Raw genomic sequence first — 25439 nt, 5'->3', positions numbered from 1 at the left:
CGTTGAGCGGGCCTGGAAATGTAGAGGCTAGTGTGATAACAAGTGAAAAGACCGATATACCGGGAGAAGTCTGCAGCGACGAGGGCATACATCTACGAGAGAGCGGGGGAGGAGAAATGTGACGTTGTTGGAAGCTGGCAAACCTTGAAGATGACATTGGTACGCAAGATGACATTGGTACGCAACTGTCACATGCCGGAAGGAGACGAGAAGCCTGAGGAGCCGGTGACGCCTCCGGCTGGGGGGGATGCCTGCTGCTGCTGTTGCTGCTGCGGACCGACGGACTACGGTTGGCCCAGCTGATTGCTCCAAGCCTGAAGCGCAGCATTCGGATCGGGCGAATTCAAGATCTGGTTGGCCGCGTTTCCGTACTGCGCCAGAAGCTGCTGTTGTTGCTGAGGCGACATTGCATTCCACTGCGACATTGCCTGTTGAACCTCGGGAGAGTCGCCAGACATGTTTCCGTTACTGTCCAGCGGAAGCTGCACTGGTTCTTGCTTCTTTTCCGAGCCTGCGGAATCCGAAGCATCGCCCCCACCAAACTTGAACGGCATGGCTGTCTTGGGATTGACCTGCTCGCCCGTGCCCGAGTCGTAGTACAAGTTCGAAGTGGAATCGACTAAGACGAGGTTGCCCGTGATCGGGTTGAACAGCTGTCCGTTGGCTCCCGTAGCGATGGCGTTGCCTACGGCGGAAGCCGCATCGCCAGCGGAATGGTATTGGCTGTTCCATTGGTCTTGGAGGGCCTTCAGCTTCTTCTGATGGATGCTGCGCAGGTAGATGGCAGTGATGAGCAGCGTACCTGCAACAGCCATGGTGCCAGATGTCGTCATGGACGGAAGAAAGGCAGTCATCGCCTTCACTTGTCGCTTCGTCAAGAAGTGCTCTTTACCTTCGAAATGGGCTTGAGGGGCAGAGTTTGCGTTGCCAAGGTCCTTTCGAACTGCAGAGAGAAGCTTCTCGTCCTGTTCCTTGATTAGATACAGCGCAAAAGGCAAAGATGTCAATCGAGTCATTTCTTTCGCATCCACGAAGTCAGGGCATCAGCCGCACGTACACCTTTCGCCTGCAAATTGCGCTTCTGCATCGGAGCAGCTCCGCCGACACTAGCATCTGCAAGCTCCTGCTGTGAGCACGGGTGAAGCGGAGGAGGATTGTTGAGATCGACACGCGTGTACGTCGACTCATTCCACAGCACACCACGGAAGTCTCGTATGATAGGCTCTCCATACATGTCGCAGACACTGGTCGGCTCGAGACCGTACTCGTTGGTTTCAGTCGTGTGAGGACGCTTTGGGTGGGCGTACTTGTCGAGTCCGATGACAAGTGCAGCAAGCACGCCTAGACCTAGCGCTCCCTTGGCAAGCGTCGTCCCCATGCCTGGCTTAGCAGCAGTGGCTAGCGCTTCGCTGTTGGCTGTTGCAGACCCTCGCAGCATAGCTTGTTGTGCCTGTTCTCTGAGAGCGGGGCTTGCAGCTCTGTTCGGAAACCAATAAAAAAGTGCAAGTGTGGTCAGCAGACTGGTCATGTTGATAATGCTGAATTCCTTGAACGAGAGTGCTCACTGATAAGCAGCCGAAGGGTAGACGCGCTTGCCGAGCTGTTGGTGCACAAAAGAATAGCAGACAGAAGATATAGATGGATTAGGACCTATCATTGAAGACAAAACGAGGCAAGAGAGAGAGGGAGACGACGCATCGGACGAGAGGAGCAGGAAGTGATCATACCTGGCGGTGTCGCAAGGAGCGCTTTTGCATTCGTCCCGTTCCGGCTGCAGCCTTATTGCCGGCTGTAGTCCCACCCGTAGCGCCCTGACCAGCACCGCTAGCGCCACCAGCACCTTCTTTCCGCAGATCATCGGCACAGTGAACAATCCTGCCAGTTGCGGGATCGCTGACCTCGCCCGTGTTGGCATTGGTCAAAAGGCCGGTCTTCTCGTCAATGTAATACTTTACGTTGTCAGGACCAGCGACGTACCATCTGCCGGCAGCTTTGTCCAATTTGGGCAAGGGCAAAGGCGAGGGCAAAGAGCGCTTTTGCATCCGCCCTTTTCCGGTCCCAGCTCCGGTACCGGCTGCGTTCCCACCGGCAACGCCTTGACCAACACCGCTGGATGCGTTCTGCAGATCATCGCCACGGTAAAGAATCTGACCAGTCTTGGGATTGCTGACGTCGCCCGTGTTGGCATTGATCAGGTAGCCGGTCTGGTCATCGATGTAATACTGAACGTCGTTGGGACCGATGACGTACCACATACCGGCAGCCTTGTCGAATTGGGGCTTGGGGCTGCCGCCGCTTCGGCCTGCAGCTGATCCAGGGTTTTGCCCGGCTTCATCGGCAACATTTTGAGCTTGAGCAAAACTAGCTTGATCGGCGCCAGACACACCAGATGCAATGGCCCCAGACGCACCAGCATCAGCCCCGCCAGCTCCAGCCGCACCGGCACCTGCACCCTGCTGAGCAGCGACAGCACTGCCGCCCGAAGCCGGAGATGAGGCGACGCTCGAGTCAGCGCCCGGTGCAGCACCACCGCCAGAAGCTGAGGGAGGCTGCCAGCCGGGAGGCGGATTGACTTCCACCATACCTTGCTGCGTCATCTTGAGCACGTGAACCTGGTTTCTAGTGTCTGTCACCCAAACGAGGTCCGAATTAGGGATGCGGAATGGTCCGGTTGCGATCTGATTGTCAGCGCCACCGGCAGCCCCTGCAGTCTGAGCCGCGCCACCCTGAGGATAAGCAGCTGGACCTTGGGCAGTGCCACCCTGAGGGTAAGCTCCTTGAGAAGGGTCCGAGCCAGGCGGGTAGCCGTCGACGGGAGCAGTACCAGGAGCAGCGCCGCCAGCACCCTGCAGGGCAGCCATATCTTGCTGGTAGTACCCAGTGGTAGAGTCGGAAGGCTTCGTATCAAACATCCTGGTCAAACCGTAGCCAGCGGCAGCACCACCTGCGAGAGTCAAAGCCAATGCTCCTTTCCCGAAACCTTTCTTCTTCAGATTGGGAGCAGCGGCGGCAGCACCAGCCCCGGCTCTCTCAGCACTGGCAGCCTCCATCTGCTTGGCCTGAAGCTCCTCCATGATTCGGATCTGCTGGGAGTTGTCTTTATGAGCATCCTTGAGCTTTCCGAGCTTCTTGTCGATCTTGTCGAATCTGGCAGCCATGCCAGGATCGTAAACAGGCTGAGAGTAAGGAGGAGGCGCCTGGTAGTGAGGAGCAGGATACGGGTGGGCGGTGGGAGGTCCGCCGGGAAGGTGAGCGGTAGCACCATCGGTGGTAGAGTGATAATGATTGATGACTGTATCACCTCCCTTTTGAGCGTCTCCGCGAGCACCTCGAAGAGCGTCGACGGCGCCTTCGAGAATCGAAGCGCCTTCAACTCGCTTCGAAAGATGAACCTTGCCGTTGAGAGCAGAGATTTTTTGATGTCCATGATTGGTATCCCCGTCTTCAGGGTGACCATTGTTCGTCTTATCACCTCGCTTTGCTTGAGAAGAGGCATTAGGGCGACGCTGGGCTGTCTGTTGGACGAAATGCTCGTCTGGGACGTGCTGCGACAGAGAGGCAGCCGCGGAGATGGCGCCGAACACAATGGCGCAGAGCAAAGCGACCTTCATGGCAGCTGTGAATCAGTGTTTCATACTACGTTGGGAAGAAAGAGGCACAAAAAGCCGTCAGCATATTGCCCTTGGACAGCCCTGTGTAGAAGAGGGATAGATGTCGACAAACGCTTGGTTGCGTGTAATGAACTCACAATCAGCGTCGGAGACGGCGAAGTTTGGCAACGGAAAGACGAGCTGGCTACGAATAGCGACAAGATGTTGTAGGAAAGGGAAAAAGAGTGTGATGCGGGACCGTCTGACTTGCAGACTCAACAGCCAGGGAGAGATTCAAGGAAGGCAGATACGATAGCGAAAGGGAACTCTGGCTGGAAGCGAATCGCGAGGGAAGACATGAAAGGTCCGTCTTAAGTAGTGGGCACGGTGGTGACATTCAAGTCAGAGTCGCGATGAAGGAAGGGCAGATGAGGTGGGAACAAGGTGGGCGGAGGTTGTGGCAGCGGACGACCTGCTGTTGCGACAGACGAGTGAATTTACGACAACGCGACCGGCTAGACTTCCGAGCTCGATGTGCAAGGTCGAAAGTGCGGTATCCACCGAGGCTTTCGTCGTGCCTGCACGGACTAGGGATATCGTTCGGTCACAGCATTGACGCCACACGCTTCATCTCGCCGAGCGATGGACTTTCCGAATCTCGTTTTAGGACAGCCCCGAGCGACGACCGAGCACACGACAAGACGTGCTATCCGGGAGCCTGAGGGTTTGGGTAATGCAGTACAGATTTCATCTTTACAGGTGGGTATAGGATGCAGCATCGATAGTCGATCAAGGACGATTCGAACGTGAAATGTAAAGAGTCGATGTTGCCGGCACGATGCGCGACAGAGCGTCCCGTCGAGAAGAACAAGAGCAGGCGAAACGGTCAGACTCTTGCGCTTCCATTGCTTTCAGTGGCCGAATCAAGCGAAGAGAATTCTGAAGAGGGACCATTCAGACGAGCCGAGGAATCGAGGTACGGCAGCAGATGGTCATGGTGTGCATTGGCCTCATGAGGTGGGCTGTGGCGACGCATGGGGGCTGAGCGCCTCATTCAACTTGTCTTTAATATCCTTGAGCTTGCGGTCTTTCCTCTTGCGGTACATGCCGTACCTGTTGACCACCTCGATGACCCACTTGCTCTTGGTCACGTTGATCTGACTTGTGTCGAGACCGCGTTGCTGTAATCGGCGGATGAACTCCTCGAAATGGTGAGACGATGAGCGATAGTGTCCGCTCCACGGATAGATGGACACGATGACGCCGTCCTTGACCTTGAGAACGCCGGCGACGGTGACGAGTGATCCGGCGAGAAGGGAAGAATGCTGGAAGCGACCACGCTGCTTGATCCCGATATAAAGATTGTAGGAAACATCGGCGACAAAGATCCATGTGTCGGCTTTGCGTCTGCGGATGAGAGCATCAGGACGAGATGTACTGTCTTCCTGGTCGACATCCTGCTCCGAGTCGCCCTTGACGATCTGCTGACGATCTGCGGACGCATACAAGCCGAGCTTTTGCTTGATGAGATATTTCGGGCCCAGGTTTGCCTTTTCAAGCAGCTTTTCTTTGCGAGTCTGTTGCTTTTCGTCTGGGTGTATGACGTCCTTGGAGTCGCGAGTGTTGTCGTCTGCCGACGTTGCAGCAGGGACTTGACTCTGTCGCTTATCGTCGTGATCGGAATTGGCTTCATCGGACGAGCCCGAATGCGAGGTGAAGCTGTCGGATGAGTCGTCAGAGCTGATGGTGCGAAACTTGATTTTGTCATCGCGAACGACCTCGCACACTTCGCCGGAAGCGATGGCATCTTGCCACTCCTGCGACTCACGCAGAGCAACTCCCCTGCCCTTTCCGAGGTCACCGTGATCGTACTTGGAAGTGCTGACGAGTTGACCGGTGCGACACCAGCGCAGACGACCTTTCCCAGGATGCGACTTGAGATGCGCACGAAACTCCTCCAGGGGGCCTTGAGACGGAGCTTCGCCTTCATTGTCGATGTACGTCATGTAGTTGCGTCGCTGGTCTGCGGTAAGATAGCTGATCCTTTCGTCTTCGAGCTTGGACCTTGGACACTCGTCCAAGCTGAGATCCTTGCCTTCGCCTTCATCGAGCCAGAGCAGGAAGTTCTGCTTGGTGTCGGCTTTGGTATTCCAGTAGCGATGATAGTGCTTGAGGTTACTGCCGTAGCGGTGTTTCGGATCGAGCATCTCAAGCCAATTCTGATCCTCCATCCGCTTGGTGAGCACTTCGGACTCGTGGATAAAGTCTCGCTTTTCAGTATCGTTCTTGAACGAAAACGGAAGCTTGTCGAAGAAGCTAGTGCTCTGCAATTGTTGTGTGAGCGAATTGACCTTGGCGGGAGGAGACGCAGGTGGCGATGACGTGGGTGAGGACGTCGACTTGGCTGGCCCGCGACTGCCCTTTGTTGCCGCTTCACCCCTTACAGCAGGAGAAGGTGCTGCATCTTGTTTTCCAAGCTGTCCTGCCATGAGGCCAGCTCTACGCCAGCGTGATGCGGCGTCATTCTTGTCTCCCTGACGTTGCTCCTCTAGCGTTTTCTCGAGCCGGCTGATACGGAGCGCCGAGCGGATGCGATCGGCTCCTTCGATTCGAGAAAAGTCTTCAGACCCCGCAAATTCTGTTCTGTCATTGTTGTGCGAAGGAGAGTCGGGAGCTTCGGACGTTGTTGCCGTTGTTGGAGGTGCCTGGTTTGACGTCATCTCGGTGTTGGCTGCGGTGGTGCGAGTCTGGTGAGACGTGGTGGTTGCCGAGAACGGTGCGGTTACTGACAAAGCATCGTTGGCCGCAACTGTTCCACGTAGAGCAGATGGACACAGCAGCGAGAAGGTCGTTGATGACGATGTAGGTGGTGGTGTTGTCGCTGTCGGCGAGCGTGCTGTGGAGAGGAGAGGAGCGGATGCACTCCACGTTGACTCCACTTTCAGTCATTGCTCCAACCCGGCGGCTATGTCTCAGGGGGCACAGCCGGCCATGCTTTTCTCGGTGCGAATTTACCACGTGGTGAAGTAAGTAGCCGAAACAGAATTGGGATAAATGTGCGAATGTTAGGTCGAGCTTTCTCGTGCCTTAGTCATGCTCACCTCACCTGAGGCCGTCGGCGGTCCGAGCACACGTTGAAAATTGAATTACTGCGCTGTCTGAGTTCGGGCGTGTGACTCGGTGCGGACGAGATCTTTCGGAGAAATGCCGAAGTTACACACGGGGCTGACAGTCGGAAAAGGCGAAAACGGTGCCAAAGTCAAGAAGAAAGTGAGAAAGAGCCTTCGCATCGAGATCGCTTCCTTCCGAATCACAACGTTCGAGCTGCCTTTTCGTGTCGGGTGTCGTTCAAGCGACACATCCTGAATCGTCATGTCGGCGTCAACTTCGAACCTCAAGGCGAGCCTGGATCGGTGGTCAGCAAGACTGACATCGCTGCCCAGCATCGCCCTTCCCACCGACTACCCTAGACCCGCTACCTCGCAACTCGTACAAGCGCTTGCCTCGTCGACGCTCTCATCCGGAACAAGGAAGGATCTTGTGCGTCTGGCGTTGCACCACGAGCTCGATCTTCATCCTGCCGAGTACGCCGACGGCCAAGACGATGACAATGCCAGTCCGACTCCCTTCCACCTCCTGCTTGCTGCTTTCTGTGTGCTCCTGCACCGCTACACCGGCGATACGGATCTCGTCATCGGCTCGTCCAATCCCTACACCGGAGAACCACTCATCTTGAGGATCCCCATCGAACCTAACGACCCATTCTGGCAAATTGTACGACGCATTCAGCAGGTGGAGAAGGAGGCTGCTGGCGATGCTGTCCCCTACGATGAGATCGTCAAGCGTGTCGAGGCTGAGCGCGCGGAGCGCGAAGGACCTTTGCCCGAGGGTGTCCAGAGCGCCCCCATCTTTCGTGTTCGCTTCTTCGACGAGACGGGCGGCAAGGCTCGCAACTTTATGCAATCAACCTCGCTCACTACCGATCTCACCGTCTTCTTGACCAAGCCAGGAGCCACTCCTGGAGACGACGCTATCCCGCAGCAAACGCCCTCAGAGTCCGCGACGCCATCGGCTGGAGCCAACGCAACCCACACATTCCGGGACTCGCTCGTTCCTAACATCGCCGTGCACCTCTCGTACAACTCACTCATCTTTTCTTCGCAGCGCATGCAGCTCGTGCTGGCACAACTGTCCCAGCTCATCTCGGTAGCTGCTGCCAATCCTGCATCGCCCGTTGGAAGCCTTCCCATCCGAACACCGCAGGAGAACTCTTTCCTCCCTGATCCTACTAAGGACCTCGAATGGTGTGGCTGGAGGGGCGCCATCACACACATCTTTGAACGCAACGCCCGCGCGCATCCAGACCGCAGGTGCATCGTGGAGTCACTAGTCGACGATTCCGGATCAGTGTCCCAGCCAGGTGCACCTGCCAGTCGTGTCCGCGAGATCACCTACGCTCAACTCGACCGCGCCTCCAACGTCGTTGCCCACCATCTCCTTCAGGCAGGTGTCCAGCGTGAAGAGGTAGTCACCACCTATGCCCACCGAGGCGTCGATCTCGTCGTTGCTGTTCTCGGTACTCTCAAGGCAGGTGCCACTTTCAGCGTCATTGATCCCGCTTATCCGCCCTCGCGCCAGAACGTCTACCTGCAGGTCGCCAAACCGCGTGCATTGATCGTGCTAGCCAAGGCAGGTACACTGCAACCATCAGTGCGAAAGTGTATCCAGGACGAGCTCGATCTTCGTACCGAGATCCCTGCGCTTGAACTGCTCGACGATGGATCGGTGCGAGGCGGTGCATCCTCGCAAGGAGGCGCTGACAGCCTTGAACCGCAACAGTCCATGGCTGGGGCGAGCACCAACGTCATCCTCGGTCCCGACAGCGTCGGCACGTTGTCCTTCACTTCCGGCTCCACCGGTATCCCCAAGGGTGTCAAGGGCCGCCACTTTTCGCTCACTCACTTCTTCCCATGGATGGGCGAGCGATTCGGTCTCGGTGCCCATGAGCGATTCACCATGCTCTCCGGCATCGCGCATGACCCTATCCAGCGAGACATCTTCACACCGCTCTTCTTCGGTGCAGAACTGCACATCCCGACTTCGGAGGACATCGGCACACCCGGCCGTCTTGCCGAGTGGATGGCTGCCAGCAAGGCAACGGTCACGCACCTGACGCCGGCCATGGGCCAGCTGCTCAGTGCGCAGGCTACGGCGCTGATCCCTTCGTTGAGAAACGCCTTCTTTGTCGGTGACGTCCTAACCAAACGCGACTGCACTCGTCTACAAGCTCTTGCTGCCAACGTTTGCATCATCAATATGTACGGCACCACCGAGACTCAACGCGCGGTTAGCTACTTTGCCATTCCGCCCGTCAGCACCTCGACCACCTTCCTGCAGACCCAGAAGGACATCATGCCGGCTGGTCAAGGTATGATCAACGTGCAGCTCCTTGTCGTCAACCGCAACGAACGCACAGCCACCTGTGCCGTAGGCGAAGTTGGTGAGATCTATGTGCGAAGCGGTGGCCTTGCCGAAGGCTACCTCGGCCCTCCCGAAGTGACTGCCGAGAAGTTCATGCCCAATTTCCTCGCTCCCAACCTCGATTTCCCCGACACCATCAAGGAGAAGCCCGAGGGCCAGTTCTGGAAGGGCATCCGCGACCGCATGTACAGAACCGGCGATCTGGGTCGATACCTTCCCGACGGCACTGTTGAGTGTACCGGCCGTGCCGACGACCAGATCAAGATTCGTGGCTTCCGCATCGAGCTCGGCGAGATCGACACACACCTGTCGCGTCACCCGCATGTTCGCGAAAACGTCACCTTGGTGCGTCGTGACAAGGACGAGGAGAAGGTGCTTGTCTCCTACTTTGTACCTGGTTCCGGCGCCACTGAGTTCGAGGAGTCCGTCACCGAGGACGATGAGGCGATCGCTGCTGCTGGCGGCAAAGCTGCCCGTGATGCGATGCTGGTCAAAGGCATGCGACGATACCGCACGCTCATCAAGGATATCCGCGACCATCTGAAGAGGAAGCTTCCTGCCTATTCGGTGCCGACTTTGTTTGTCCCACTCAACAAGATGCCGCTCAACCCCAACGGAAAGATTGACAAGCCCGCACTGCCTTTCCCAGACACTGCCATGGTGGCGGCTGCTGGCTCCAGCAGCTCTGCGTCCAAGGGTGGTGCCGACGCAGCGGCTGCTTTGGCCTCGGCTTCGCCCACTGAAAAGACGGTCATCGAGCTCTGGTCGCGTCTGCTGCCCAACGCTCCTTCGCCGATCCCGATCGACGAAAGCTTCTTCGATCTTGGTGGCCACTCGATCCTGGCAACACGTCTAGTGTTCGAGATGCGCAAGCAATTTGTCATCAACGTGCCGCTCGGTGTGGTCTTTGATGCTCCCACTGTGCGTGGTCTTGCCAAAGCCGTTGACTCGTTGCGCCAGGCTGATCTCGGTCTCGGTGCCACGCAGAACGGCTCGGCACCTGCCTCAGCTCAACGGACAGAGGAGGCAAGCTTGGACGAAAACTACGGCGCCGATGTGGCGACGCTAACTCCCAGTCTTCCCGAGTCGTTTGCTGGCGACAAGGTTCGAAGCGCAAGCGAGGGACCTCGAACGGTCCTGGTGACGGGTGTCACTGGCTTCCTCGGTGCCTTCATTCTCCACGACCTGCTGACGAAGCGATCGTCGAGCGTCGCCAAAGTGTACGCGCACGTCCGAGCCAGGGACGAGGCCAATGCGCTGGAACGACTTCGCGAGGGTTGCAAGGGTCGTGGCATCTGGAACGATTCGTGGGTGAGCGAAGGCAAGCTCGAAGTTGTGCTGGGTGATCTGGCAGCGCCGCAACGTCTGGGCATGTCGGAGCAGGTATACGCCAAGCTCGCAGACGAGGTCGACGACATCCTGCATAACGGCGCGCTGGTCCACTGGGTGTACCCTTACAGCAAGTTGCGCGCTGCCAACGTCGGCTCCACCATCTGCGCCATCAAACTCTGCAACGCTGGCAAGAAGGCCAAGACGTTGACTTTTGTGTCGAGTACCTCTGCTCTCGACACGGATCATTACATTCGCCTCTCCGACTCGATCTTGCACGGCCAGGACCCTGCTCAGGCGGGCTCGGCGGACCACCTGCATGGTGTGCCCGAGACGGACGACATTGAGGCCAACGTCAAGGGCCTCACCACGGGCTATGGTCAGTCTAAGTGGGTAGCCGAAAAGCTCATCATGATCGCAGCATCGCGTGGATTGAAGGCATCCATCGTTCGACCAGGTTACGTTGTGGGTGACTCCAAGACGGCCGTCACCAACACGGACGACTTCCTGTGGCGCCTCGTCAAAGGCTCCATCCAGCTCGGCCTGATTCCGGACATGCACAACTCGATCAACATGGTGCCCGTTGACCACGTTGCAAGAATCGCCACGTTGGCGTGCCTCAACAACGCCAAAGAGCTCGACACGATCAACAAGACGCTCAACACCAACGCCAAGGTGTTCCACGTTACAAACCATCCGAGCATCCGCTTCAACGACATGCTGGGCGAGTTGAGCCGCTACGGCTGGAAGGTGGAACAGACCGAGTACGTGCACTGGCGTGCCAGATTGGAGGAGCACGTGCTGAGCAGTGGCGCTGGCTCGGTCGAAGACAACGCCCTGTTCCCACTGTTGCACTTTGTGCTGGACGATCTGCCTACGTCGACCAAGTCGCCCGAGCTGGACGACCGACACACGCAGGCGATCCTGGATGCCGCGTCGGAGGGACAGGCGCAGGGCACGGTGATGGGCGTCGACCGATCGTTGGTGGGGACATATCTCGCCTGGCTTCTGGCTGTCGGCTTCCTTCCAGCGCCTTCGTCCAGTAGCGCAGAAGCTTTACCGAAGTTCGTCAGCATTGGTGCAGAGATGAAGGCGATCGGACGTGGATCCGCCAACTGAGCTCGAGGCCAGGGCGAAGCTGAAGGTGCCTGGATTTTTTGGCGCAGCTAGTAATCAACCACAAGTTTAAGAACCATGAAGTCTGCTTTTGATTGTCTGGATTTGTAGCTGAGCATTTGTAGCTGAGATGGCGGAGCTGTTTGCCGATGCAAATGAATGGCAAGGTTGTCGGCCACGAATGCAAAGAACGGTGGAGCACTTTGGCGAAGTACAAAACCCGATTGTCCACGGGTGCTGCAACGGAAAGTCGAGTACGCCGAGGGACGCTTTTATCCGAGGCAGCTTCGTGGCCGTTGAGATTTGTTTGTTGGTTTCAGAACGAGATGCCAGGAAAAGAAAACGAGAATCGGCAACAAACAAAGCGGAGCTCACAAGCTTTCTTTTTTCGTCAGGAAGTCTAGAAAGTGCGCGGAACGTTCGGCGCTTCTCACGCATCTCGGGGGTTGTGCCCAGGCGAAGCAGCCCGCTATGAAAGCTGCGCTGTTCCAAAAAGGCTCCGACGGAATTAGAGCTTCGCTTCGGCTCCTGCACGATGCCGTGCTACCGTCGTGCAGGTGTCCCGACCGACACCTCGCGTATGTCCGTCGTTGTCGAGGAAGGAAATTAGCGACATGAGAGCAACAAATTCTTGATGCGAGGCGGCTCGCAGCCCATATTGCTGTTGATCGGGACCGTCTCCTCGGCTTGGGTGGGTTGCAGAGAACCTAGACTAGTACCTCTTTCGGCAACGTCGAGCAAAGCGATCAACTCACAATCTGCAAACCGTCCCGAAGCGGCCTCGAGCAATGGATCTTTCGTTCGACTTCAGCTGCAGCGGTGCCTCATGCACGTTCCGGAGACCAACACTTTTCGAGAGTTTGCCGACGTTCTTTTCCCATGCAGAGCAACACTCTTCTTCTTGCCGATCCGCATCAGCGTCGTCGATGTGGAAAAGCCACTCGTGCACATGGTTAACGATTTGCGGCGATTGCCATCCGAACACACTATGGAGAAGGTCCTAGCTGGTCGCATCATCGGGTTTCACGTGGCCGGGCGAAACATGAAGCGTCGACCTTGGTTCCATCCTCGTGATCGCATGCAAGCTGCGGGAGCCTGCAGGTGTCGGAAACAAACGCCCTTCCTCGCACCGCATCGCAAACTCATGCACGTCCGGCTCCAGTCGGTGTCTTGACTTGTCGGCAAGAAGATTTGCTGTCAGCGCTGACCTCTTGCCAATAGCCAAGAATAGTGTGACACTGGTCGAACTCTGGCCATCCTGGTCCACTTCGAATCGCCTTGCCGCGCCTTGACCTTCACGACGAGTCCCGACTCCTCTGCTCACGTCAACTTCGGCCCTAAATCATCGTACAGTCACATCGGCTTCTCAATCTCGTATCACACATTCGACCAAGCTTGGATGCGCCGACGCAGCTTCGCCACGCCAGATAGCCAGGATTCCTTGCTCCTCATTGCTGTCACATCAGATTCCTCTGCCAGTGCCTTGCTTTCCCTTCAGTACTATCGACGTCCTCTCCACGGCTGCATCGGATCTTTTGAAAGAGCTTGCTGCTCGAGCCCAGACTCATCGATCTCGCAGGCAGTTCGCCTTGCTACGGCGACTTTCCGTATGCTCAGCCATAAGTGATTCTCTTCAGCAGGTCGACATCCGAGCAACAAGATTTCGAAGGCAACCTGCGTTATATCAACTGTGGTCTGGACGACTATTCTCAGTACCCCTTCTATCGAACCCTCTGTTGCTTAGACCAGACTGTACGGCGATCATCTGAGCGCATCAAGGATTGCTTCGCCACGACCACCTTGCGTAATGCGCCCTTCCGGTAGGACCGATCCTCCGAACCACAAGCCCGGACAGACAGCCGCCTCTCCTTGTCAGACCAGCGCACCGACCTCAACTTACGTCTCCTCACTCAGTAATGCACTCGACATCCCAACGCCCAACTCATCGAGGAAGATAGCAGGTGCCGGAACCGCTAAACCTGAGGCCCTTGTCTCGACGCCAAGTAAACCTGCGCAAGGCTCGTTCGAACCACATAGAAGCTCTACACAGTGCGCTGATGCGCTTTATACACCCACACGCAACGCGGCAGCTTCTCGCGTACTTTCTTCCTCGGATCATGATGCATTTCAGTCTTTGACCAGCCCATTAACATCATGGCCGACCTCTCTCGTGTCTCCCGCCCCAACCGGCAGTTCTGCATTCGAGTCATCCGTCGATTGGAGCCAAGACCATCAGTGGTGGGTGGCGGGAGCATCTAGCTGCAGGGGTGACGACGTATTTCCGAGCGGTACAGGGTCCGAATTACTGTCGCCTAGCTCCTCCTCTGTGCCATCGGAGACGACCCATCAACGAAACACTGAGCAGGAGTCTTTCAGGGAACGTAAGGGGCAGTCGCGTCGCCGTCAGCATGCGACAGACTACGCGGCATTCGCGCTGCAGTTACCTCCGGCCTCCATGACACCAAGTTCTTCGTCGGCCTCGTCAATGCCATTCACACTAACGCTGCCGTCAACAGGCATGCACAATGCTCCTCAAGTGATAGGACTCGAGCATGGAACCCCAAGCTTATCGACCCATCTTTTACCCAGCAATGACTTGACCGAATATCTTCATACGGCAAACCGACCCAGAGACACGGGGCTACTGGGACCCAACCCATCACGCATGTTCGGACAAGCCGCGTGTACCTCCAGCAGGCGCTCCCTTGCAGAGGCCGAGGACGTTCCAGTACTTTCTCAAGTCACAAAATCGGCCGCATCCGATAAAAAGGGAGCATTCGTCAAGTGGCTATCTGCTCACATGGACGACGTCAATGATCGCCGTCTTTTCGATCTCGGAGAATACGGATTACGTTCGTCAGTGGGCAAAAATGCCCTGCTGGCTGATCATCGAACGCCGTTAGGCCTAGGCCTTGATATTGTTGCTAGCACAGCATCGGAACAAGTCGAGATGCTGACATCACCTGCGCTAGACGCGTCGAGGACATCGGTGCTGAGAGACCACGGCAACGATGGGGGGCGCGAGTGGGAACATCAGACATCGGCCCTCTTTACCAACAGTAGAGCAACACAAGGGGATGGGCGAGCCATCCAAGAAGCGTCGATGTCTTCCCTCAGCACCGCCATGGAAACAAGCTTCGCATCGCACAGCAATCCATCAACTTGGGATAGCTCGTTTGGCCAAGCACCAAGCTCTTGGGGTGGCGATGACTCGGTCGTCGCCGAGGCTCACCTTGCTGATACGTCCGCTTCCTCCATCGGCCTTAACACCAGCCAGAATGCCTACGCAGAGAAGCCAAGTGTCGAGGGTCGTCCCTCTTCCGAAATGAGCGCTCTCGCTACCACGCCGGAAGTCTTCATGCAAGATCTGAGCGAGTTCAGCCAATCTGTTCCCATTCAAGATATGGCCGAAGAGCGATGGAGGACATGGCCGAGACACCGGGAGGGCCGCAGCGTCGTCTTACCAGCTGACGTATCCGACATCGGTGTCGCTAGTCTAAATTCAACGACGGGGGAGACTGGCAGCTTCTTCGACGCTCTATCTGCCTCGGTGTACCCGACGCGATCTAGACTCGGGGCTGAGCCCTACAACAAGAACCTGCGCTCTGGTCGACCAAGTAGTAGCGCCAGCACCAGCACCCGTTCGTCTATCGGCGGTTCTATCATCCTTGAGGACGAGTCGAGCAACCTCGCGAGCGGTCCGATCCGACCTCGATCTTTCGTTGGGGCTGGCTCGCTGAGAATGTCGGCTGCGACGAGAACAAATCCCTGCGTTGGATCTGACAAGCTGTCTAGTCCGAAAGAACGCGTCTCTGGAACAGCGATGGCGCTGCGACATGTACGGAGACTGTCTCAAGGGTCTCCAGCATCATCTGGCGCAGCTAGACCCAGTGCCATGAGATCGACAAGATCCGTCGATTCCGTCAGTGCCACCGACCCAAGGGCTAGGTACAGCATTGCTATGCCGAACACGCTTGGAAATAGCTACGGTGCGATGACAACATCTCAGAGACCGCAATCCATGATCGACTTTTCTGCGTCTTACCGAGATCTTCCCCGCCAGCCCAGAACTGGGAATGGGATCAAAACTAGCTCCAGGGTTGGCTTCAGCGAGGTATCTGAAGCGTTGAACACGCTGCGCTTGTTCCTCAAGCAAAAGAAGCCCATCAACAGCAATAACGCTGCTGAGCAAGACAGAGACCGGCCTCGAACCCCGAACGAGCATTCGCGGGAACCGTCTTCGCCTGGGAAGCAAGTTCGCACGCTACGACGATCCAAGCGAGTTCTGCCTCCTAGAGGCGCGATGTCATCCGTTGACGAGGTTGACGCCCTTCAGCCAACAACATTTTCGAAGTCGAGGCAAGGCCTTTTGAGCCATCAAGATGTTGAAGATGAAGCAAGCCAATCGACGCACGCAATGTCTTCCTTGTCGTCCACTCAGAGCAAACAGGACGACAGGCTGGCAGTACTTGAAGACCTCTCTGAACGAGTCATGCGACTCAAAGCCGAGTCCGAATTGGAAAAGGAACGTCATGCTGCTGCTAGCATGCCACCTCCCGTTGTTCGGCCGGCGTCCACGGTCCACCAGCCTATACCATCGAGCCCAACCAAGACCCGCCGTGAGATGCACGACGAGTACCTTCGAAAGCGCGCTTCCAAATCGTGAAGCGCGAAGCGTGAAGCGTGCACTGCCTTCTCACTGGTAACGCGCACACGCTATGCGACGGATGGCGATCTTCAATGATGATTATCATCAAGAGCCAGTGCTTCATCTGCGTTCGCCCCTTCATTTCCCTCTCATGTAATGTCAAATCAGCACCATACACGAACTCATTGTAGCGCTTGTCAGACGAGTTGATTTTCGCCTAGAATTGCTCTGCAAGCCTGCCTTCTTTCGCACCATCATGCCTGGAGGCGGTCGATTTTTTTTCCGCGTAAACCTCTTTGCTGGATTTCAGCGACGGCTATTCGGCAAGGCCAGATAGACGAGCGGAAAGAGATAAGGGGTCGTGTACGTGGGCGCGCGGCGGAATCCGTGAATTTTTCGACAACTCTAGGTGGCTTTTGGACCCTGACTGTTGGTTTTGTGGCACGGATCGTCGGAATCGGCTTTGCTGTTGCGTGTGTGGCCTGCACGAGCCACGTCCTTCACTTCGTCAAATCTAGATCTCTCTCCTCCCGACCATTGCTCTCCTCGCTCTTCATCCATCATCGCAGAGCCGACAAACCTAGGCCATTAACGCTAGCAGCCATGTCGAACCTCACCCCGACCACAGCACTCAGTTCGGCAGCATCGACCGTCACACCGCAAGTGGCGTACCTTCGAACGCTCCCGGCAGTTCGCGAACGATGCTCCAAGATCTTCTCCGCCGCTGCGTCCTCGCCCACCTCTGGGCTCGAGTACTTCACCTACGACCCTGCCAAAGAAGAAGCGGTGGCCGACTACTGCATCTCGATCATTCTACGGGATTTCGGTACCGACTACAGCTCCATCCCGCCCCACGGTCGGTGGCGGCACTTTGACGTTGGGTCGATCCCACGCATCACGACGCTTCTTAGCGAGTGGGCCGGTGTGCAGCCGATCTCTGGCTCGCCGCATTCTGCAGTGAATGTGGAGAAGCTGGCGACGGGGAGTTTGGAAGCAGCGCGGAGGTTGGTCGATCTGTTCATGGTTTCCGTGCTGCTGGATGCGGGTGCAGGGACAAAGTGGAAGTACGAGGAGAAGAAGACCGGGTTGAGCTACGGTAGGTCGGAGGGCCTGGCGGTTGCTAGTCTGGACATGTTCAAGGAAGGTAGGTTCAGCAGTGATGAGGGGGGCGAAAGGTATAGGGTGGATGCGAAGGGGTTGAAGAACCTGAGCGCAGAGGTGTTGGCGATCGACATGCAGGTGCATCCGCACGACAACCCGATGACCGGACTGGAAGGAAGATCCAACCTGCTCGTCAAGCTCGGCGAAGCGCTCGAGTCGGATCAGCATGGGTTCTTCCAAGGTCCACCCGGTACGCCTCCAGGCGAACGAAGACCCGGCTTCTTGGTCGACTACCTGGCATCGCACCCCACGACGACGAAATCCGTTAATGCGGTCGAGGTGTCCTACCCTGTGCTGTGGGAGGTGCTGATGTACGGACTGGCGCCCATCTGGCCCGCGTCCCGCACGCATCTCGACGGAGTAGCCATGGGCGACGTCTGGCCGAACGCCACGCTCGCCTCCCTCAACTCAACCCCGCTCGGCTCAGAACCATCTCTCGTACCCTTCCACAAGCTCTCGCAGTGGATGTGCTACTCCCTCACGGAAGCCGTCGAGAAGACGCTCGGTTGGCGCTTCGTCGATGCGGAACACGGGACCGGTCTACCCGAGTATCGGAACGGCGGTCTGTTCGTTGACCTCGGAGTCCTTACCCCCACCCAAGCTTTACTGGATGCAAGTCGGGCCGGAGCCGACGCACCAGTGCCGGAGATCCCCGCAGAACACCCCGCCATCGTCGAGTGGCGCGCCATGACCGTCATCCTCCTCGACCGTACCGCCGTCAACATCAGAACCAAGCTCGGGGCATCTGAAGAACAGCTCAACTTGAAACAGGTGCTGGAGGCGGCTACCTGGAAAGGTGGAAGGGAAATCGCTCAGCAGAAAAGACCCGCTACCGGAGGTCCTCCCATCAACGTCCTCAGCGACGGAACCGTCTTCTAGCACCACCACTGTCATATCACCCACTTCTATTGAAAATCTATACAACTTTTACATTTCTTTTCGCAACTCACTTCCTCTCCCTAACAAACACCACCAACCACCCCGCACTCGCCACGGTGAACGCCACAAACAGTGCCACTAGTGTGACGATATCCGGCAACCAGAACGCCTGGCTGTTGAACCCGAACGAGCTGATGATGCTCGCAGCGGGGACTTCGATATCGATCCCGTACTTGTGCTCCTTGAGGCTGAGGTTGCGCAGCTCGTTGACGATGAGCGCCTCGTACGCGGCGTGGAAGAACGACAGGTGCTGCAGCCACCGTAGGTACCCCGGGATGCGATCGCGGTTGATGAGCAGACCTGCAAACAGAAGTGAAAACAACATCGTGAGCGACCCTACCAAGTTCGCCAGACCGGTATCTTCGATCGCGATGGAGATGAAGAACACCGCAGAAGAAGCCGAGAGCGAAAACAGCACCAGCGTGAGGATAAACTTCCAAAACTCGGCTACCCCCGGTACCAAACCGACGAGGAAATACACGCATCCACCAAACAAGAACGGCGGAACGACCCTCAACGGCAGAATATCGAACAGCAGCTTGCTCGTGAAATACGTCAGCGGGCTGTAGTAGCCATTGCTGCGTTCGCGCACGAACAGCGCGCGTTCGTTTGCAAACACCCCGAGCGAGGTCAAGCACGAAAAACCGAACAGCGAGAGGATGAAGAAGAACAGGCCGAGACGGTTTTGGAATCCCGAAATGTCGTTGGTCACGCCGTGGTACAGGACTCCGCAGAAGAGTGCGAGCACGATGGCGAGACCGAAATGCGCAAACATGAGGATCGGATCGCGGTAAAGGTTCTTGAACGCCCGTCCGGATAGGATCTTGAACTGCGTCCACAGTCCGGCCTTCTTGTACGAGCGGAGCAGCGAGCTCTCATTCGCAAGATCGGGCAGCTCGTTGACCACGCCTTCGGGTCGACGTCCCAGGAAGGCGTCTAGCTCGGACTTGGTGTCCTTAGAAATGTCGGACTCGGCAAATGCGTTGACGAGGTGCACCAGCTTGCCGCTGCTCAACGCAGGCATCCACACGTCGTGACCGTTGCCCTGGCCGTTGGCAAAGGCGTTTCGAAGTCCGTCTGTGAGACGACTGGTCTTCTTGCGCAGACTGCCTCCCCTTGACGATCCTTGCTCGGCAATCGAGTTCGGTCTTGTTCTCAGCTCGGTCGATTCGTCTCTCGAGCTGGTGTCGGTCGTGACGATGCTCGTCTCGTTGCGATGATGCGTGCTACCCGCCGAGCCACCTCCTTCGACATCTTCCTCGGCACTCTCCGGTGTCGAATTGCTGCGACGCGCAGTGAGGTCGATCAAGAAATCGGCAATGTTGAACCCTGGCGGGCAGGGATGCCCGACCTGGTCAAAGTAGTCGCTGCAGCGACCAAAGGGACCCGAATAAACGACACGACCCTCCGCAAGCAGCAAGAGCTTATCAAACAGCGCCACGATGTTGGAGCGTGGTTGGTGGATGGAAAAGATGACGGTGCGCTTGTAGGTCTTCGCAAGCGTGACGAGCGACTGGACGACATTGAAGGCGTTGTACGCGTCCAAGCCGGACGTAGGCTCGTCGCAGAAGAGGATACTCGGGCTCGTAACGAGCTCGCAAGCAATCGAGACCCGACGCTTCTCACCGCCGCTGATACCGCGTCCTTCCTTACTGCCACCAGCGGTGAAGCCTGAGCCACCGATGCGGCTGTCCTTGATACCAAGGATGCCAAGCTCCTGCATAGTTTCGAGCGTGCGGAACTTCTTGGCCTCGAGAGACATGTCGCGCGGCAGCCGCAGCAAAGCCGAATAGAGGACAGTCTCGTATACGGTTAGAGTCTCCATGAGCAGGTCCTCTTGGTCGACAAAGCCGACGACGCGCTTGTACTCTTGGTTCGACATCTTCCTGCCGTTGATCAGCACCGATCCGGAGGTGACACCGCGCTTCTCGCGTCGCGCGAGGATGTCGAGGAACGTGGTCTTGCCTGCACCACTGGCACCGACGATAGCCATGACCTCGCCCGGCTTGACCGAGCCAGTGATGCCATCGAGCAAAGCTTTGGATCCGATGCGATAGCCGACGTTCTCCCAGTGAAGTGCGGCAGGGATGTGATCTTTCATGAGATCGGCCTCCTCTTCGGGGAGTCGCACGCTGCCGAGGCGCACCTCGTCGTCTTTGTAATGCCTTCCGAGCATCCAGAGCAAGCTGATGGAGAGGATTACGATCGCAATGGCTGCAACGGCGCTGATGACGACCCAAAGGACGGGTTTAGGTGGCGCGATGGGTACCTGATAGCCGGGAACCTGACTGAAGTGAATACATTCGCCCGATTTGCAGGTGATGAAGATGGCTTCGTCACCGAAGACGTCCGAAATGAGGCCGTTCATGCCGGGTTCCTCGAAGCGACACTTGCGGACACCGTCCGGGTCGGTCTTGCAGGACATCTTGCCTGGACCTTTGATCTCCTCGGTGAGGAACTCCGAAATGTCGATGCTGCCCGACTCGCCGCAGAGCATGCGTCCAGGTATGCATTGGCAGCTGACCTTTTTGCAGTCGTACGAGGTGCGATTGGCCGACTTGCCGATCTCGATAGTCTCTTGGCAGTCGTCGAGACCGCAGTAGAACGACTCTCGGGCGCCGATCCAGAACTGGAAATTGCAGCTAGCATCGCTCTTATCGCAGCTGAACGTGACCTGAGGAGGACGGCCGGGAAGCATGTCGACGATCTTCTGGTTGGTGACGTCGCATTCTTGGAAGCTCTGTTGGATGGTGGCGCCGCCGTCGTAGCAAGTGCCGTTTTCGCCGAGACGTTCGCCTCCCATCATGAAGTTGGCACATGCAGCATCGGTATTGCAGACGTTGCAGTTGAGGCCCTCCCAGCCGTCCGAGCACTGACAGGACTTGTCATCGCCGGGTTCTCCCTTTGGGAAGCGCTTCGAGCCGTCCGCCGGTGATCCGCAGAGAGGCGAGAGGCAATCGGGTCCGCCAAAACCAACAGGGCAGCTGCAAAGACCATCGTACTGGTTGCATTCACCAAACTGATAGCATTCGTATGCCGGCAGTTGACAGTTGAAGCAATCAGGTTCGGGACACGGTGGACAATTTGGCGGTCGATCTGGTAGATTGGCGAAAGATGAGTTGGTGAAGATGGATGTGTAGGTCTGGAGGTAACGGCGGTTGAGAGCAGGAGCCATGCCGCGAGCACTGGTGGATGCGTCGGTTCCCGTCAGAAAGGCCATGAAACATGCCAAGGCTGACAGCAGCATGAGCATCGATGGCGAACGCAGCCCTTGCCGAGACCGCGATGAAGCCATCATCTTGTACAATGACGATGGCGTCGAGTGCGGTGAGTGACCCAGAGCCGATGAGGGTGATGAAGAGGTCAAATGGGCACCGGTCAACGCATGAATGTGGTAATGTCGGTAAAAGGCGAAGACAGGGAGTTGAATGAAGGAGGTGGTACGACGCCATAAGATGGGGTTTGGACCCTTTGGAGCCATAAACGTTGGTCTCGGCAAGGACAACTGAGAGAGCTCAGCCTTTGTTCGATGCAGGCACAGACCATCGCAATCAAGGCAGCCAAACGCAATCTTGCAGGGCGCGCGTTGGAGAGGCGAAAGCGGCGAGGTTGCCTAACCAATTTGACGGATTTCCCGAAAAGTGGTGGAGGTCGAATCGGTCCCTCTCTCTTGGACAGATCGGCGATGGATTTTTCACGGTTTGAGAATGTTTCTTGCTCATGCTTGGCCTATTAACTTTACCTTCTCGACTTGCACCATCTACTACTGCCCTCGACACGAGTGGCGCCCGCTGGTCTGCACTTGGCTCCCAGTCATGACCGAGCACGACCTCTCCGCTCTTGACGGGCTGCTCGACGAGCTCGACATCGAGGAGAAGGGCGATCACGATCCTCGAGCCGCCAAAATCAAGGCCCTGTTCGAGAAAGCCAGAGCCGAATATACCGCCAAAATCGACACTCCAACATGGTACATCTCGCCCAGTGCCAACACCACTGCACCCTTCGATATCGACTCCTTCGTTGTGCCCCGTCCCTCGCAGCTGCTCACCGAGCGCAAGGCTAGTCGCACCGCATCGACCAACCAAGAATGGACTGCAAACTACCTCTACAGCCAAGGACACTTTGAGACATGTCTTTCCTACGTAGCGTCGTTTGCCGTTTCTGTGGGGATCGACTTTCCGATTGACTCAAAGAATGGATTGGGCCAGAGGACCATCAACGAGCACGACAGCTCGCAGCTCGTCCTACGACGCTCCAGTCAAGAGCGCGAGCTTACCAAGAACTGGGGGACTATCAAAGACGTCATCGATGCCGGGATTCGTTCCCTCCTTACGATCCTGCGCTATGCAACAGCCAAACCGTCGATCGATGCATGGGTACCACAAACGTCAAATATGGAGACCTCGACTTGCCACTGGGGCAAGATCAGCCTCCACGCCTTGGCCAACGGCTTCCTCACCTTTTGCATGCGCGAGATCCGCATCGGAGCGGTCGATAGTCGAGCCGGTTACTCAGGTATGATCATTCGCTCAGAAAATGGCGACCTCAAGCCGGCAGTCGACGTGGAGAAACTCAGGATCCAGAATTGGACCGTCACGCACGGTCTTGCACTCACGGCGGGAGATCTTGCGCTAGAGCTGGGTTTGCATCGCACTGCCATCGAAGCACACACACTGTTCCTCGCTGCTCGCGGCCAAATGTGGCGTGTGCTGCTCGCTCTCGCAAACGAACTCGCGAGCTATCACGATTCGCTTGCGAAGCACAACCGAGCAAGTACCAAGGCTCGCGAATCGCTCAAAGTAGTAGCAAGCGCTGCCATCGTCGCAGCCATACAAGCTGCCCCCCGTCCGAGACGAATCGAGGTGGCGGAAAGTATCATCACCCACCTGCGTGTCGTTCCTGCACAGTGGATCTCCGAAACACTCGACGAGCAGCACGACGTATCGCCGCCGTTCGACGACGAAGACGATCTGCTCTTCAACGGCTTACTCCAGCCACTCGACCTGCAGGCTGACGACAGCCGGTCGATACTGCCGGAGGAGATCGGCATTGCGCTCGTCAAGGTCGTTTTCGCCAAGAAGAGCGGTATCCTCGCCATCTACACCAAGTTCGCTACGTACATGCGCGAGTATACGCAGCGTCTTCAGACACACACTTCGGCGGAAGATGCTGCTGGTGGAGGGTGGCAAGGTGATCTTGATGCGGTGGAGGATGATGATGTTGCTGAAAATGGTCCACGTAGCGTCCGGACGCTGTGATCGTCGTCTCTTTTGTCCTTCTTTTCGTCGAACCACACTCATATATACCCAGACGCAAATCCAAGTTCTATTGCAATACACCTTCCTACACTTTTCAGCCAGTGTTCTTCGAATCAACGAATCAAGTTCTTGATCTCGCCCAACTCGAATCCAGCGGCCTTCACCACCGGTGCGCGCAAACTCGCCTCTTCCGCCTCCAAATGTGGCAGCAGCACCGACTTCAACTCCTCGACCAACTTTGTCATCTTGGCATAGTCGAACACCTGATCCAGCTCTTCCGCCTTTTTGATCTTTCCGGATCTGAGATCCTTGCTGACTTGAGCGATGTAGTGTTCGAGGTTTTCGAGAGCGGAGTGCATCTGGGCGTGTTCCTTGGTGTGTTGAGAGGAGTGCGCGAATTGCGGGAGTTTCTTGGCGAGGGTTGGGAAGATGAAGCGTTCCTCGATGGCGTGGTGTGTCTCGAGGGAGGAGCAGAGGGACGAGCAGAGGTAGAGAAGGTTGGTGAGGATTTGAAGTTTCGGTTTCGGGGGTGAAGTGGGGGAAAGTTGGAGGAGAAGGGTGGAGATTTGCGCGGTGGCGTGACGGAAGTGTTGGTGGAAGGGGAGCATTCCGCGGTAGAGGCAGTCCCAGGGGTCGCTCATGGTGTGTATGCGAAAAACGTGCTCGTGAGGTGGTGATGGTACGATAGGTGATAGAAGACGAGGTCGTCGTCCAGAGAGAACCACTTGATGTTTCGAGCTGATGAGAGTCGAGTAGGAAGAAGTTGCACCGATTCGACTCAGCGGAGTCGAAGCTTTTATGTCGGTGAGAGTTCTTGCGAAAAGGAGCTGGTCAAGCCCAAGCCGACAGTAACGAGGCCTGATGATGGACGTCAGTTTGTGAATCCCGCGAGCACACAGCGGATAGGCGAACACAGCAGATGATGGTTGACGAGCAAGATACGAATCGCACACAGCTTGCACAAAAAAGCTTGATGACCAAAAGCCGACGTCTAATTTGGATTCGGTAAAACCACACAAAATTTATCGCCGCGGCATCAGACCTGATCCGCAGACTCATCTGCAGACCCTTCTTGCTCCGACGCGCCTTCCGCCTCCATGATCAGATCCACCCTGGCGTCGCGCTCGGATTTAAGCTCGTCAAACTCGTACACGCCCGATACGACCCCGACTCCATCCTTCGGGAACAACGGGTCCTGGAATTCCGTGCGGTATGTCACTTCAAACACCTCCGTGTCGATCTGCTTCATCAGATCCTCCAGTTGGTCGGTCTGCTTCCACTTCTGCTTCAATTCGGTGAACAGCGCATGGTACTGCGCCGTTTCCCTCAGGTGTCGATCCTGCCAGGCGTTGCGGAATCGCGTTACGATGGTGAGCCACGCCTTCTCTCGAGCCGATTCGTGTTCCTTGGCGGCCAATCGTCGTTTGAGCGAATCGATCTCCTTCTGCTTGCCACGCACCTGTCTCTGAGTGGCGCGAAGCTCGTGCTTCAGATCAGCTTCGTCTTCGTGCAGATCCTGCACCTGTCTTTTCAGATTGAGAATCGTCTCCAGGTCACGACTCTTGCACACGTGCACGGCGTACCTCAGATCACCCTCGTCGTCCATATCGCCTGCCAATGCTCGTTGGACCTCACGACGTCGGTAATTGGACGAAGGGATCAGGTGTGATGATCGAGCTTCCTGCTCGAGAAACTGATCTCGGTTCGCGATTGTCGTCGTCGCTCTTGGATGGCGTCCCAGTCGGCCCATTCAGGTTCGATACGCTCCCCTGCTTCGGGATCGTTGGAGAGGTCGATGACTGCCTTTGCGATGGATCTCGGCAGTCCGACAAGTTCTCGATCTAGATCACGGCCCTTATAGATGTTGTCGCCGACGGGGTTGGTGGTGTTGTCGCTCATGCCAGAGTCGTTGGTTTC

At 56.8% G+C, this 25439-nt stretch overlaps 10 protein-coding genes across 10 annotated transcripts; 4 read left to right on the top strand and 6 right to left on the bottom strand.

Moving 5' to 3' along the window:
• Positions 1–284: 284 nt before the first annotated feature.
• PHSY_003852 (hypothetical protein) lies at positions 285–3611 on the bottom strand (the record flags this gene model as incomplete). The annotated part of the gene is made up of 4 exons (XM_012334469.1): positions 285–971; positions 1058–1478; positions 1566–1600; positions 1728–3611. 4 exons carry the CDS (start codon positions 3609–3611, stop codon positions 285–287), a joined length of 3027 nt encoding a protein of 1008 aa, XP_012189859.1.
• A 989-nt stretch (positions 3612–4600) lies between these two features.
• PHSY_003851 (IQ calmodulin-binding motif protein) lies at positions 4601–6079 on the bottom strand (the record flags this gene model as incomplete). Its single annotated transcript, XM_012334468.1, has 1 exon — positions 4601–6079. The coding sequence occupies one exon, from the start codon at positions 6077–6079 to the stop codon at positions 4601–4603; it is 1479 nt and encodes a 492-aa protein (XP_012189858.1).
• Positions 6080–6236: 157 nt separating this feature from the next.
• PHSY_003850 (hypothetical protein) lies at positions 6237–6539 on the bottom strand (the record flags this gene model as incomplete). The annotated part of the gene is made up of 1 exon (XM_012334467.1): positions 6237–6539. The coding sequence occupies one exon, from the start codon at positions 6537–6539 to the stop codon at positions 6237–6239; it is 303 nt and encodes a 100-aa protein (XP_012189857.1).
• Positions 6540–6962: 423 nt separating this feature from the next.
• Positions 6963–11519, top strand: PHSY_003849 (NRPS-like enzyme; the record flags this gene model as incomplete). Its single annotated transcript, XM_012334466.1, has 1 exon — positions 6963–11519. One exon carries the CDS (start codon positions 6963–6965, stop codon positions 11517–11519), a length of 4557 nt encoding a protein of 1518 aa, XP_012189856.1.
• Positions 11520–11987: 468 nt separating this feature from the next.
• On the top strand, positions 11988–16182 carry PHSY_003848 (hypothetical protein; the record flags this gene model as incomplete). Its single annotated transcript, XM_012334465.1, has 4 exons — positions 11988–12094; positions 12402–12617; positions 13157–13336; positions 13431–16182. 4 exons carry the CDS (start codon positions 11988–11990, stop codon positions 16180–16182), a joined length of 3255 nt encoding a protein of 1084 aa, XP_012189855.1.
• A 585-nt stretch (positions 16183–16767) lies between these two features.
• PHSY_003847 (hypothetical protein) lies at positions 16768–18204 on the top strand (the record flags this gene model as incomplete). The annotated part of the gene is made up of 1 exon (XM_012334464.1): positions 16768–18204. The coding sequence occupies one exon, from the start codon at positions 16768–16770 to the stop codon at positions 18202–18204; it is 1437 nt and encodes a 478-aa protein (XP_012189854.1).
• Positions 18205–18271: 67 nt separating this feature from the next.
• Positions 18272–21517, bottom strand: PHSY_003846 (hypothetical protein; the record flags this gene model as incomplete). The annotated part of the gene is made up of 1 exon (XM_012334463.1): positions 18272–21517. The coding sequence occupies one exon, from the start codon at positions 21515–21517 to the stop codon at positions 18272–18274; it is 3246 nt and encodes a 1081-aa protein (XP_012189853.1).
• A 562-nt stretch (positions 21518–22079) lies between these two features.
• On the top strand, positions 22080–23522 carry PHSY_003845 (amino acid transporter; the record flags this gene model as incomplete). Its single annotated transcript, XM_012334462.1, has 1 exon — positions 22080–23522. One exon carries the CDS (start codon positions 22080–22082, stop codon positions 23520–23522), a length of 1443 nt encoding a protein of 480 aa, XP_012189852.1.
• Positions 23523–23635: 113 nt separating this feature from the next.
• PHSY_003844 (hypothetical protein) lies at positions 23636–25128 on the bottom strand (the record flags this gene model as incomplete). The annotated part of the gene is made up of 2 exons (XM_012334461.1): positions 23636–24349; positions 24565–25128. 2 exons carry the CDS (start codon positions 25126–25128, stop codon positions 23636–23638), a joined length of 1278 nt encoding a protein of 425 aa, XP_012189851.1.
• A 53-nt stretch (positions 25129–25181) lies between these two features.
• PHSY_003843 (cobalamin synthesis protein) lies at positions 25182–25421 on the bottom strand (the record flags this gene model as incomplete). The annotated part of the gene is made up of 1 exon (XM_012334460.1): positions 25182–25421. One exon carries the CDS (start codon positions 25419–25421, stop codon positions 25182–25184), a length of 240 nt encoding a protein of 79 aa, XP_012189850.1.
• Between the last annotated feature and the right edge of the window lie 18 nt (positions 25422–25439).

Source organism: Pseudozyma hubeiensis, assembly GCF_000403515.1.
Source record: "Pseudozyma hubeiensis SY62 DNA, scaffold: PHS38, whole genome shotgun sequence".
NCBI classification, from domain to species: domain Eukaryota; kingdom Fungi; phylum Basidiomycota; class Ustilaginomycetes; order Ustilaginales; family Ustilaginaceae; genus Pseudozyma; species Pseudozyma hubeiensis.
The sequence above is the reverse complement of the archived record's forward strand: the minus strand, read 5'-3'. Positions and strand labels throughout refer to the sequence as shown.